This window comes from Schistocerca serialis, chromosome 6 (genome assembly GCF_023864345.2).
Source record: "Schistocerca serialis cubense isolate TAMUIC-IGC-003099 chromosome 6, iqSchSeri2.2, whole genome shotgun sequence".
NCBI lineage: Eukaryota > Metazoa > Arthropoda > Insecta > Orthoptera > Acrididae > Schistocerca > Schistocerca serialis.
In genome coordinates this window covers 395,662,171-395,677,177 of record NC_064643.1, presented here as the reverse complement: position 1 = coordinate 395,677,177, position 15,007 = coordinate 395,662,171, and the positions used below count along the sequence as shown (strand labels likewise).

Here is a 15,007-nt window from a genome sequence, read left to right as displayed (position 1 = left end):
CATGGTTTTTGCGTGTGAATAGTGGTTTATAACGAATTTCTTGTTGCGCCTGTGTTTTTTCCATATCTTGGACGTCACAGCTACGGTATGAACCCATGTATACATTCATATGCACAATCTTCCGTTATTTATATACAATTTATTTTGGTGGTATATTATTTGTACCACCGTGCATGTAGCAGTATTCTATTGCATTTCGTTTCCTAGTATAAAATTCGAAATCCTCCGCTACAAAGTTTAGTTTTTAATTGTGTTGTGACTTATTTTAGCTCTTTCTCCATTTTGTTTTGCTTACGTATTCTTTACTTGGATTCAGGCTGTTGTTTGAAAATGAAAATGTCAAGAAGAGGCTTACGAGATGAAGAAATCGAACGATTATTGTGTGAAATTCCATCAGACGAGGATTCCACTGTTGACACCACAGATGACGAATCTGATTATGAAGCAAGCATTGTTGCGGAGGCTATTGTGTCGTCTGAAGGCGAAGTTTCAGAGAGCGAGGAAGAAAGTGAGTCCACTCCGCCAAAACGCGCTGCTGACACAGCGCCAACTTGGGGACAACAATTCAATGCTACCTCAGGAATGCAGTTCGACAGTGAATCAGGACCAAGTGCTTTTATTAGGGACATTGATGATCCAGAACCTATCGATATATTCGAAAAAATATTTCCAAAAGAGCTAGTTGAGCTAATCGTTTTCCAAACAAATTTATATGCGACGCAATCTGGCAAGTCTTTCACTCCAACAACTGACAATGAAATACGAACTTTCCTGGGAATCAACATTTTGATGGGTATAAAGCGTATGCCAGCATACAGAGACTACTGGTCTAGTGCCCCAGAACTTCATGATCGTTATATTGCATCTCTGATGGCAGTAAATCGGTTTGGATGGTTACTGAGGAACATTCATCTGAATGATAACACATTGCATCCAGAAAAAGGACACCCAGGTTATGACAAACTGTACAAGCTGCGACCAGTGATCAAGATACTATCTGAATCTTTTTCCAAGTGTTACCAACCCAGCAAACACCTAGCAATTGATGAGTCAATGATCAAATTCAAAGGCCGCAACAGTATGAAACAATACATGAGAGATAAACCCATAAAGCGTGGTTACAAAGTGTGGATGCTGTGTGACAAGACCTCTTACAACTTGAAATTTGATATTTACACCGGAAAAGTAGGTGACACAGTGCAAACAGGCCTTGGGGAGCATGTAGTGCTGAGTTTGTCCTCTGAACTCGTAAATAAAGGCCATTATCTTTATTTCGACAACTATTTCAATAGCTATAACTTGTTGGCTGGTTTACAGCAGAGAAACATATATGCCTGTGGGACAGTTCAACCAACAAGGAAACATTTACCCAAATTAAAAACAGACAAAGAATTAAGCAGAGGTGAATTTGACTGGAGGGTCAGCAACTGTGGCATCCTCTACTTGAAGTGGAAAGATAAGAGAGCTGTTCATCTCCTTTCAAATTTTCACAGTCCTGAAGTTACTACAGTGACTCGCCGTGAAAGAGATGGTTCACGCATAGAGCTACCTTGTCCTCAAGCAGTGATGGATTACAATGCACACATGAACAATGTCGACAAGTTCGACCAACTGAAAAAATCATATGAAATAAGCCGGAGAAGTAAAAAGTGGTGGCACCGAATATTCTTTCACCTGCTTGATGTCAGTATCGTCAACAGCTATATAATTTGGAAGGAACTAGGCGATAGAGAAAAAATGACTGCCAAAGTCTTCAGGATGAGTATCCTGCAAAGCTTAGTAACCCAGAAAACACCATTGAGGCCATCTAGACTTCATGAGAGTCAAGTCCACGTAAAGAAAAACAAGCCATATGTTTCCTCACGCCAGCGTCTCGACAATTCATCCCACCAGCCAGAGCGTACTACCGCCAGACGTTGTGCGAAATGCAGTACAAAAAAGAAGCAAGTGCGCACTTTCTGGATGTGCGCTGAATGCAAAGTGCCTTTGTGCCTTAGCAAAACAAAAAGGTGCTTTCAAGATTTTCACAAAAAGGAATAAGAAACATATTTTATTTGTAAGGTTTGTAATTTGATTTTGTATTGTAAATGACCAATTGCCAGAAATAAAATTATTTTACATTAATTATACTAATTATTACTGCTTAGAGTAGAATTTAAAGGTGAGTTACAAGCACAAACCAAGATATCTCAAAAACTTTAGGTACGGCCCTAAGTGGCATGGTGGTATATTATATATACCACCATCTAAAACCAAAATCAATACAATAAAAAATTTTAATTCATGTTTTCCTTTATTAGCAACCCCACCAGACATAGAAAATGCATGTTTTATTAAAAAATTAATTAAACATAAAATCTGTGCATCAAAGAGTTAAGTAGTTCTAAGTTCTAGGGGACTGATGACCTCAGAAGTTAAGTCTCATAGTGCTCAGAGCCATATGAACCATTTAAAGACACGAATTGCCAAGACTCGCGGCATTGCCACAACATAAGCAACCGTTGAGCATGACGGTTATTATGTACCAGTACGACTGGCCAGTTATGTAATGCATCGTTGTGTGTGTGTTTGTGTATGTGTGTGTGTGTGTGTGTGTGTGTGTGTGTGTGTGTGTGTGTATGTGTGTGTACGTGTACATCATTCTGTATACACGTATAAAATTTTTTCAAAGCCTGCTGTACAGCTATCTTAATATTTTATCTCTGTTTGTAGGATGTTTAACAATTACAATGACAGAGGCTCTTTCTCGACATGTCACCAGGTTCGTGACGACATTTCTGCATGATGGTTAAGTGTTAAAATGAATTTACTGCTCTCACTCAGAAAAATTTACAGAAATTAATGAGACACTACAGAATTCACTACTAGCCAACAAATGCAAGTTGCACGAGCAAAACAATACACCATTACCACACTTTTTTTTCGCAGTAACATACGTGTGACGTTGGACTGAGTACTGTTTTCGTCTGACGGAGTACTTTGATACATTGCGCTACTACATTTTTGTCTTACTCCTTCCACTGTGTGGCTTCGTTAGACGCCATATGATCCCAAAAACTGCTCAGTTTCACCCCGTCATTGTCACTTGACATCAGTAACATCTTGTACTTAACTTCCATATAAAGTTACTTCTAGCTTCACATTCGTGCACGCTTCAGTAAGAGCGAAATAGTGGACGAATAGGAAATAACAGCAGCGCACTTTTCTCAGCATCTTGATTCCAGTATATATAATGCCAGTATACGGCCCACTACAGATATTGGCCGGCCGCTGTGGCCGAGCAGTTCTAGGCGCTTCAGTCTGATACCGCGCGACCGCTGCGGTCGCAGGTTCGAATCCTGCCTCGGAAATGGATGTGTGTGATGTTCTTAGGTTAGTTAGGCTTAAGTAGTTATATGTTCTAGGGGACGGATGACCTCAGATGTTAAGGCCCATAGTGCTCAGAGCCATTTGAACCATACTGATATTGGCTTGGGCACTGGAAGGCATCTTGTTTGTGACGTGGACAAAAATAGTGGCCGTCAGTGCTCTAAATCATTAGTTGGTCTACGTCACAAACAAGATGACCTCCAGGGCCCAGACCAGTGGCCAATATAGCACTGACGAAATGTATGTAACCCACATTGGATTTTGTAATAAATAAAAATATCTCGCTGCATCAGAGATCATATTCTACTCTATATCTACAGTAACCTATTAATCGCCGCTATTATTTCGTTTATCATGATTTTAAAAATAAATGAGACACTGAAGTGTTTTAATTATTGCCTTTTGTCTTTCGCACATCTCCATGTAAGGACACGTTTCTTTCTTAACTTAAAACTTAGTAATAATGATGATGATATTCAGGTTTCCTTACACTTTTATTTTGCAGGGATCTGGTTGAAATCACGTTACTAATTATGTACTCTGAATCTTTTCCTGTCAGCCTTTTAACTACTTTAGGAAACGACTGGTTTGGTGACGTGTCGATTTTACGGAGCCATCGTGCCATCACACCCATATTGTCTAAAAGTCGATATTTCAATCTTAACTTTGTCATTGCGATGTCCGATTACTGTTTTTGTGTTATGCAAATCATTTGGGTGCAGTCTAGTCCACGTAATCGCGGTCCACCGTCACCAAGCTTTACTGCTTCCCAGCGACGAATCTGCAGCTGACAGATAAAGACAGCGCAAAATATGCAGATAAAGGAGCCGTCTTTGGCCACGTAGGAGTCTACATACATTATAACAGCGAAATTCCAACGATTCCTGCTCTTTAACGTGCTCCTGCTGTGGTCGCTGTGATGTATCCCACTGCCGAACAAGCAGCTTTCGGAAGATTTATATTCACTCATTTTACTACTTATTCAGCCCTTCTTTTCCCATGGGATGCATAACAAATTGTCCCCCCTCTGTTTCTGGTCTACTACATACTCGACATTGAAATCCACATCCAATTTTTCACTGTCATTACAACAGAGCTGCTCCTGAATAATCATGAGAGCCATCTCTAAGTAACTGACAAGTAAGTCATCTCTACGTAACTTTAACTGCTGATAACACTTGATGGCTAAACGCTGATGGATCAGCCATCTTTCTTCCAGAACGGTCCATGGCCAACTACCTGTAGTTCAAAGAAACGCTAGAAATTGACAAACATGTAGCCAATAAGCCCTGTAGTTGCAGAACAATGAAATTGTACGTAGACCACAGATACTATTTGTTCAGTTGCGTCTGTAGTTAATAGCAACAGAACATCGGAGACCGCATCTGGAAAATTAATAATTATGGAAGTTGTTTCTACCTTTAGAGTTACACTCTGAATACCCATGCGGTGAAAGTACTTCTGAATAAACAGTGTGATTTTCCTTATTAAAAAAATCTGTAATTGCGCCTATTCTTCTGATAAATGTCACTCAGATCGACGCAAGATGGTCTGAGAACGTCAGGGTTGAAATGAACACCACTCATCGTGACAGTAATAATTTCAAGGTTTCTTTTACATTTAAACCCCTTACTGACTAAGTTGTGTAACTCACATTTTCTTGTTTATAGATATTTAATGGTTCACTGAGATTGTTACAGAAAATTCTACACTACATTTTGTATTACTTTTCTATCATATATGTTATCAGATTAGTTTTTTCTAAGTCAAATTAACAATTTCAATAAACTTTAACCAGTAGTAAGGATCCAAATGAAGTTACACCACATGTTATATAAACAGATACAGGATTTTATCTACTGCTGATATACACACAACAGTCAGCATCTTTGTATTTACATAATTTTATGTAATATTCGTTATTCTTCGTCAGTACTATCATTTCCACCAACTAGACCAATATCTTCACGATTCTCTGCTGAAGAAGACTCTCGAAATAATAGTAACGAACTGGTAGACTGAAGGGCAAAGCACCTTCCATGTCCTCCCTCTCCTCTTCATAAGTATGGTAGTCAGGAAGAAACTTGTGTCCTCTTTTAGAGCTTTGCATGATATCCAAATTGTGAAATCGTAAGCCCACAGAAAGAGTTTCCTTGAAAAAGTGTGAAAGGATCATTCTTTGGTAACGAACTCACAGCTTCTTTAGCCATGACAAGGGGTGATTTTTAGTATATCTTCCTGTTGAGTGACTTCATCAAGTGCTACACAAACAAGAAGGCATTTTTTTTCATCACAGTGACACGGAAGAGATTATTTCCTTGATTTGCAAATATATTATACCATTCACTGGGACACTGCACTCTTTTCAAGTAATACTAGTTTCATTAATGTTATGGCTGTTTCTCAATTCCTGTCTCTCCTGTACAAGTATCACCGTACAGTACAGCATGTTTTGCAGATGGTGCTCTCGTTTTGATGTATTTGACCAAACAAGCATCAATTTCTTGTGAACCGTGAAATCCAGTCACTTCATCCCTGCAGTACACGAAGCCAAATTTTTCTGACAGCTGGTTGCAATCTAAATTGTAAACTTATAAATTAAATATGTAATAATCAACATCACATATTCTCCTTGTAAAGGAGAGAGACAATTATAAATCAAAAGGAAAAGCGTAGTAGGTGCTATTGTAAACTGAGGACTCCCGAACTTTTTTAGGCGTACGTAGGTGCAATTCGTTGTTTTGCAGAAGCTGTGTCTTGAGTTTATTACCTAAAGTATCATAATGCACAGAATCTTCCACGTGAGGAACGTGGAAATGCATGTTGTACTCGTTAAAAGTCCTACGATAAGTAGTGTTTAAGAAACTGGCTCTGTCTGTTGAGTTTGAACATGTTCTTTGTACTAACTACAGAACATCTACATCTACATTTGCATGGATACTCTGCAAATCACATTTAAGTGCCTGGCAGAGGGCTCACCGAACAGTCGAATATTTGTATTTTCTGGTAAATATCGTCTGACTGTATTGTGGGAGACTAACAACAGAATGTGATCAAGTATTATTACCATTTTTACTTCTAAAGTTCTGTTACCAGGAACTTTCTTGATAGTTTGTCTTCAACTGGAGGCTCTGTATGTTTTGCCCTTCACTATGGCTCTGATCATTCTGCTATCGTAAATTTAGAGTGTTTCCAAGAACTATTTTTAGGATACACTTTCACTTCTTCCATCAACGGTCATATGTAGAATTTATTTACAACTGATTTTTCTAAGATGTTGAGTATCATTTTGGTAAAAGAAAACACCCACCTGAAACTGTTAACGTCAAGTAATAACACAGCTAGATAATAAAAATGACAGACCAGCACTAGAAGACTCGGAAGGTGATGCAAAATATTCATCGTTGGATCCATTATTATCAAACATAATTTATTCCCTGTGGCTGGCTTTATCACTATAACTAATAATGAACCACACTGAACACAGTTCAAACAATTGAACAAGCAACATCCTATTACTGGAACAGCGATAAATCGAACATGCACAGCGTACTGAGCAAACTCAAAACAATTTAAAGCACTGCTGTGTGCTTCCTAACTACACCACTTCAGCAGTTGTACGAAAGACGTGTCTGGGAACTGCAAACATTTGTGGTGCTACCTATCCAATTGCTACGCTGTTTACGATTTACACCATTTGTGATCTTAAGAGAACGCCTCTTCCTGAACAATATACCAAACCTATTTAAAAAAAAATAGTGTGTAATGAGATTCTGAAGAGTTGACAATTATTTGTGAACGCTATGTATGTGGACATGGCCATGTGCACAGGTGTTTTTTAATTGTGTTTTATTTCTGAGAAATCTGTTTTATCCACCACGTGAGGTTCTAACTCACAGTGAACACGTTTAGGAACAAAAATAAATAAAAAATCTCGAACACTAGAACATGACAGTCGCTTATGTCGAAACCGGTTGTCAAAACTAAAGACGATTTTTTGCGATCTTGGCTAGTGAAAGTTTTTACCAATAAAAACAGATCGCTCCTTCTAATTTCTCAACATGATAAAATTCAATGAAAAAGTGGAGAGGCACCACTTGGACCAAATGGGCTCATATTTAAGCGATGGCTAATTTGTAAGTTATCTCTCTTTCGACTTCCTTGAAACTGTTCTTAAATTTTTTACTATCTTGTGCTAATTTTTTCACCCCTGCGTAATACTATTCTCAGATTCCACCTTCTAATACTTTTCCAGCGGCAAATATACTTGTCTTCGTTGAAGTACATCTCTCACCATACGGTTCCTTATTCTAGTGAAGGTTTTTGATACACTATTTTTTGTAAGACTTCTTAATTTCATATTTCCACCTGTAATATTGCAGTGGCACCTTTCATTAAATTGTTCTCTGGGACCAAGTTACGGAATGTGTTTAAAGTTCCACGAAAATCTGAGCGAACTGTAGTTGTCACGGACTATGGAGGCTTAAGCATCTTCATCGGAGGACAAAGAATCAGACTGCGCGATTACACTTAAACTGTAAGGCGTGTACGCCTTCTTCTCCTGTAATATCGTGGCATCTTCTGTGTGGGCGGTCCAATGCTGTTGCTGGCGCGGCTGCACGAAGACTGAAGCCTTCTTAACAGATTCATTACTTGTTGCTGTTGTTGTGGTCTTCAGTCCAGAGACTGGTTTGATGCAGCTCTCCATGCTACTCTATCCTGTGCAAGCTTCTTCGTCTCCCAGTACCTACTACAACCTACATCCTTCTGAATCTGCTTAGTATATTCATCTCTTGGTCTCCCTCTCCGATTTTTTCTCTCCATGCTGCCCTCCAATACTAAATTGGTGATCCCTTGATGCCTCAGAAAATGTCCTACCAACCGATCCCATCTGCTAGTCAAGTTGTGCCACAAACTCCTTTTCTCCCCAATTCTATTCAATACCTCCTCATTAGTTATGTGATCTACCCATCTAATCTTCAGCATTATTCTGTAGCACCACATTTAGAAAGCTTCTACTCTCTTCTTGTCCAAACTATTTATCGCCCCTGTTTCACTTCCATACATGACTACACTCCATACAAATACTTTCAGAAACGACTTCCTGGCCCTTAAATCTATACTCGATGTTATCAAATTTGTCTTCTTCAGTAAAGCTTTTCCTGCCATTGCCAGTCTACATTTTATATCCTCTCTACATCGACCATCAGATGTTCGTCTTATATCCTCCTTCCAAGACACTGTCCATTCCGTTCAGCTGCTCTTCCAGGTCCTTTGCTGTCTCTAACAGAATTACAATATCGGCGAACCTCAAAGTTTTTATTTCTTCTCCATGGATTTTAACATCTACTCTGAAATTTTCTTTTGTTTCCTTTACTGCTTGCTCAATATACAGACTGAATAACATCGGGGAGATGATACAGCCCTGTCTCATTCCCTTCCCAACCACTGCTTCCCTTTCATGTTCCTCGACTCTTATAACTGCTAGCTGGTTTCTGTACAAATTGTAAATAGCCTTTCGCTCCCTGTATTTTACCCCTGCCACCTTCAGACTTTGAAAGAGAGTATTCCAGTCAACATTGTCAAAAGCTTTCTATAAGTCTACAAATGCTAGAAACGTAGGTTTCCCTTCCCTTAATCTATTTTCTAAGGTAATGCATTACTTGTATAGACAAAACTGTTGCCTCCTCGAGCACCCGGTTCTAGATGTACATTTAGCGGTTCTCGGCTGACGCTACTCATCAGAAATTTTCTAAGTCCGCAGACGGAGTGTTATCCCGTACGCGTGATGTAGTCTTTCTAGCAGCACGCGTCTCCTTTGGTTTGTCATGTTTCTAAACAAGGAGAGATAAGCGGGTCAACGCTCACACAGAGTATCTACCACCTGGCTGATGCAATAGGCTAATTAATTATTCTTCTTTGTTTAATATATTTTATTTGGTAAGGAAAAGGGAAAGGAAAGATTTTACTCAATTTCAATAATAATGGGCGAGATCACCAACGAATTTAATTTTCTTGTAGTTTTCAACACGTTTAACCCACGCTGACACAGATTCGGATTCAAACTCTACTCAAAAATGGGAAAGTAGAACTCGACGATGTAGTTCCAACGAGTTAATACGAACTCTAGAACACTTTATTAATCTGTAAAGAATTTGCTCTGCAGTGTACACTTAATAACCAGAACATCCTGACCACCACTGCTCACCATGGAACTGAATCCCGCCTAGGGGTACTTTGGTCATATGATGCTGTAAAGGAAGTACAGAAGTGGTGCGGAAACGAAAGGGGAATCATTCGAGTGACCTTAGGGGCTACCTGGTAAAGAGCAACTCAAAAACGTCGAATCCTGCTTTGCGTGGTACTGCCGTGAGCAATTGTTTAAAGTCGTTGATAGTTTAGAGGGCCGGGATAGATGTCTTCTACAGCGGGAGGATAAAGTTGAGGTTATAGGTTGCTGTTAGGATGACGACCAGGGCTTGCTCAAGGAAACAACGTTTCAATCATACACTAGCTTAGCGCCAGCTGCTCCGCTCGCATACACTGTATGGTCGAAGGAGATTTTTGTTTTTATGTAATCGAATTTTTACGATTTTCACAAACTGGAACATCTTCCAAGCTTTCCACGCTAGTTAAATCCATCCAAGCATGGTCTTTTTCGAATGTACCTCTAATCAAAAAGCTGTTCTGGTTGCTGGAGTCTTGTCGAGATATTTCTGGAGTTCTTGTGGAGATATTTCCGCAGCAACTTTCATCCCCTAAAATATTTCTTTATATCTAACCGAGAACTGATATCCAATTTCCATAAATTTAGCTTCAAATTTTACTTAATTCAACGCAACATTTTCTTAGAAAATTTCGTTCCCTATTCCGCTCCCTTAGTGGTTGAATTTGCAGCAACTAGGAAACAAGTATTTTTTTTTTAAATTTATTTCTAAGCGAGAAGTCAAATACGAGTAGACATATATGTAGCCTTAAAAACCATTTAGTGATTCTTTAATAACTATTTATTTAAAAAAAAATCTTTCACCCACTATTTTACCCCATTTGAATTTCCAAAAATGCTGAAGCACCTATTTTTTGTTTGCTGACAGAGAAACCGAACGTCAGTTTTCGCATTTCTGGTTCAAAATTCCTTTAATAGCGACATCCTTTCAAAAATCCTGTCATCCCCTATTTCAACCTCTTCCGAGTGGAATTTCCGATCGTCACCATAAACGACGTCTACAATATAAGATCAACACACTCGCCAAACTTCATGTTTCTATCCTCAGTGGTTTCGTCTGGGCGACGATGAATCAGTGATTCATTCTGACCTTATCTCACCGCTTTAGGGGCTGATTTGTCAAAAACAGACATATACCTTTTTTATCTATAACCAGTGGTGTCACCGCCAGACACCACACTTGCTAGGTGGTAGCCTTTAAATCGGCCGCGGTCCGTTAGTATACGTCGGACCCGCGTGTCGCCACTGTCAGTGATTGCAGACCGAGCGCCGCCACACGGCAGGTCTAGAGAGACGTCCTAGCACTCGCCCCAGTTGTACAGCCGACTTTGCTAGCGATGGTTCACTGACAAAATACGCTCCCATTTGCCGAGACTATAGTTAGCTTAGCCTTCAGCCACATCATTTGCTACGACTTAGCAAGGCGCCATTATCAATTGCTAGTTATCTTGTGATGCATGTACCGTCAGACCGATGTTTACCAATTATGGATTAAAGTTAAGTATTCCAGAAGCTACGTACTTTTTTTACTAGACTCAACTCCTTTAACTGTTCCAGACCTCACGCCAGCCAGCGTGAGCTTAAACGCGTGCCTTTCGGCTACCTCATAGTGGCTTGGCTGTCTTGCCAAGTCACAACATAACCGAGAAGCCAAACACTACTTTTCAAAGATTTAGCTTTAAAAATGCTTTCGCAATGAAATATTTTCATGAAAAATTTCACTCACTATTTCATCGTCCTTGGGATTTAATTTCCAAAAAGAGTTACATGTGTATGTTTTATTTGTAACAGAGAAGACAAAAGTATAAAATGCTTGCACGATGAAATATTTCCACAAAAACTTTCATCCCCCATTTCACCCCCACAGGAACTTAAGTTACAAAAACAGTGATATAAGTGTTATTTGTCTTTCTAGCTGGGAAGGCACATTTAAATTTTCATAGATTTAGCTGCAAATATGCTTTCATAGCCGTAAAGCGACAGTCTGCTGCACAGAAATTGGAGGGTGACCAGCCGCACCGCACTGGTCACAAACAGCTATCCTCAAAGGGGGAAGGGTGTGACAGCTGTTGTTCGCCTTCTCCGTTAGAAATAAAAAAATACGTCTTTCAGTATTACTGGAAATAGACCGCCCGGTTGGCCGTGTGGTGTAACGCATGGCTTTCCGGGCGGGGAGGAGCTTCTGGTTGGTTGGTTGGTTGGTTGGTTGGTTTGGGGAAGGAGACCAGACAGCGTAGTCATCGGTCTCATCGGATTAGGGAAGGATTGGGAAGGAAGTCGGCCGTGCCCTTTCAGAGGAACCATCCAGGCATTTGCCTGGAGTGATTTAGGGAAATCACGGAAAACCTAAATCAGGATGGCCGGACGCGGGATTGAACCGTCGTCCTCCCGAATGCGAGTCCAGTGTCTAACCACTGCGCCACCCCGCTCGGTATGGAGCACCTGGTCCCCGGCACGAATTCGCCCCGCGCACTTGTTTCGAGGTTCGGTGAACCGGCCAGTCTGTGGATGGTTTTTAGGCGGTTTTTCATCTGCCTCGGCGAATGGGGGCTCGTTCTCCTTATTCCGCCTCAGTTACATTATGTCGGCGATTGCTGCGCAAACAAGTTCTCCACGTACTCGTACACCACCATTACTCTACCACGCAAACGTAGGAGTTACACTCGTCTGGTGTGAGACGTTCCCTGGGGGGGGGGGGGGGGGTCCACCGGGGGCCGAACCGCACAATAACCCTAGGTTCGGTGTGTGGCGGCGGAGGGGTGAAGTGGACTGCGGTAGTCGTCGTGGAGTTGTGGACCACTGCGGCTGCGGCGCGGACGGAGCCTACCCATCGTTTCTAGGTCCCCGGATGACATAATACAATACAATTACTGGAAATTCAGTCCTTAAGGGAGAGCAATAGGGGACGAAATTTTTAAGGAAATAGTTCGTTAAGGAACTAGTTCATTATATTAATTAAATTTGAAAGATAAAAGTATAAAAATAGGTATTTCACGTCTCGGTTAAATATGAAGAAATGTTTTTAGAAGATGAAAATTGCTATGGAAATATCCCCCTCAAGAATGCAAAAGCCGTGATTAACAAAAACTTTAGTCTCCACCTGTCAGAATGGCTTTTTGGGCAGAAGTACATGCGGAAAAGTATATGTGGCCTTAATTAGCTTAAAACATGTTGCAATTTGTGAACAGCTTGACAATTCGATTAAAAAAAAAATATTTCCGCAGGCCATACAGTCTACGCGAGCGAAGCAGCGGGCGCTAAACTAGTAATTCAAGAATTATAGTATGGGCAGAGGTCATTGTTGGCAACCGGCAAAAAATAATATTTCCTTTTACCGACCTCCAATTCAGATGATATAGTTGCTGAAAGGTTCAAAGAATACTTGAGTTGGATTTCAAACACGTACCCGACTCATACGATAATAGTTCGTGGTGACTTTAATTTACCCTCGATATGTTGGCGAAAATACATGTTTAATTCTGAAGGTACACATAAAATATCATCCGAAATTCTCTGAAAATTATTTCGAGCAGTTAGTTCATGAGCCCACACGAATAGTAAACGGTTGTGAAAACACACTGGACCTCTTAGCAACAAATAATCCTTAGTTAATAACGAGCATCAAAACCAATTCCGGGGTTAGTGAACACAGAGTTGGCGTAGCGAGGTTGAATATTGTAGTCGCCAAATCCTCGAAAAATAAGCGAAAAATATACCAGTTCAAAAAAATTAGAAAAAAGTTCATTGACGCCTTCCTAAGAGACGATCTCCACTCATTCCATACTAATAATGTAAGTGTAGACCAGATGTGGCTTAAATTCAAAGAAATAGTATCGGCAGCAATTGATTTATACCAAACAAACTAAGAAACGACGGACCTGATCCTCATTGGCTCACAAAACGGGTTAGAACACTGTTGCGGAAACAACGAGACAACCATGCCAAATATAAACAGATGCAAAATCCCCAAGATTGGCAATCTTTTACAGACGCTCGAAACTTATCGCGGACTTCAATGCGAGATGCCAATAAAAGTTTCCACAACGAAACCTTGTCTCTAAACCTGGCAGAATATCCAAAGAGGATCTGGTCGTATGTGAAGTATGTTAGCGGCAAGAAACAATCAATGCCTTCTCTGCGCGAAGACAATGGAGATACTATCGAAGACAGTGCTGCCAAAGCAGAGTTACTAAACACTGCCTTCCGAAATGCCTTCACAAAAGAAGACGAAGTAAATATTCCAGAATTCGAATCGAGAACAGCTGCCAACATGAGTAACGTAGAAGTAAATATCATCGGAGTAGTGAAGCAACTTAAATCACTTAATAAAAGCAAGTCTTCTGGTCCAGACTGTATACCAATTAGGTTCCTTTCGGAGTATGCTGATGCATTATCTCCATGTGTTCGAACATTATGAATTACGTCGAAGAAAACGTACTATTGACACATAGTCAACATCGTTTTAGAGAGTATCGTTCCTGTGAAACACAACTACCTCTTTATTCACATGAAGTGTTGAGTGCTATTGACAAGGGATTTCAGATCGATTCCGTATTTCTGGATTTCCGGAAGGCTTTTAACACTGTACGACACAAGCGGCTCGTTGTGAAATTGCGTAGTTATGGAATACTGTCTCAGTTATGTGACTGGATTTTTGAATTCCTGTCAGAGAGGTCACAGTTCGTAGTAATTGATGGGAAGTCATCGAGTACAATAGAAGTGATTTCTGGCGTTCCCCAAGGTAGTGTTATAGGCCCTTTGCTGTTTCTTATCTATATAAATGATTTTGGAGACAAACGGAGCCGCCGTCTTCGGTTGTTTGCAGATGACGCTGTCGTTTATCGGCTAATAAAGTCATCAGAAGATCTAAACAAACTGCAAAACGATTCTGAAAAGATAACAGAATGGTGCGAAAATTGGCAGTTGACCCTAAATAACGAAAAGTGTGAGGTCATCCACATGAGTGCTAAAAGGAACTCGTTAAACTTGGGTTACACGATAAATCAGTTTAATCTAAAAGCCGTAAAGTCTAACTAAATACGTAGGTATTACAATTACGAAAAACATAAATTGGAAGGAACACACAAAAAATGTTGTGAAGAGGGCTAACCAAAGACTGCGTTTTATTGGCAGGACACTTAGAAAACGTAAAAGACCTAAGGAGACCGCCTACACTACGCTTGTCCATCCTCTTTTAGAATACTGCTGCGCGGTGTGGGATCCTTACCCGATTGGACTGACGGAGTACATTGAAAAAGTTCAAAGAAAGGCAGCACGTTTTGTATTATCGCGAAATACGGGAGAGAGTGTAACGGAAATCATACAGGATATGGGCTGCAAATCATTAAAAGAAAGGCGTTTTTCATTGGGACGGAATCTTGTCACGAAATTCTATTCACGAACCTGCGAAAA

At 40.2% G+C, this 15,007-nt stretch overlaps 1 protein-coding gene across 1 annotated transcript in view; it reads left to right on the top strand.

Annotated features, from left to right (window-relative positions):
* The first annotated feature begins 336 nt into the window (after window positions 1–336).
* LOC126484885 (piggyBac transposable element-derived protein 4-like) overlaps window positions 337–15,007 on the top strand; it is a 93,183-nt gene continuing 78,512 nt past the window's right edge. The window contains exon 1 of the mRNA XM_050108482.1: window positions 337–1,185. Within this exon, the coding sequence (XP_049964439.1) occupies window positions 337–1,185 (849 nt within the window). The remainder of the gene's footprint in view (window positions 1,186–15,007) is intronic.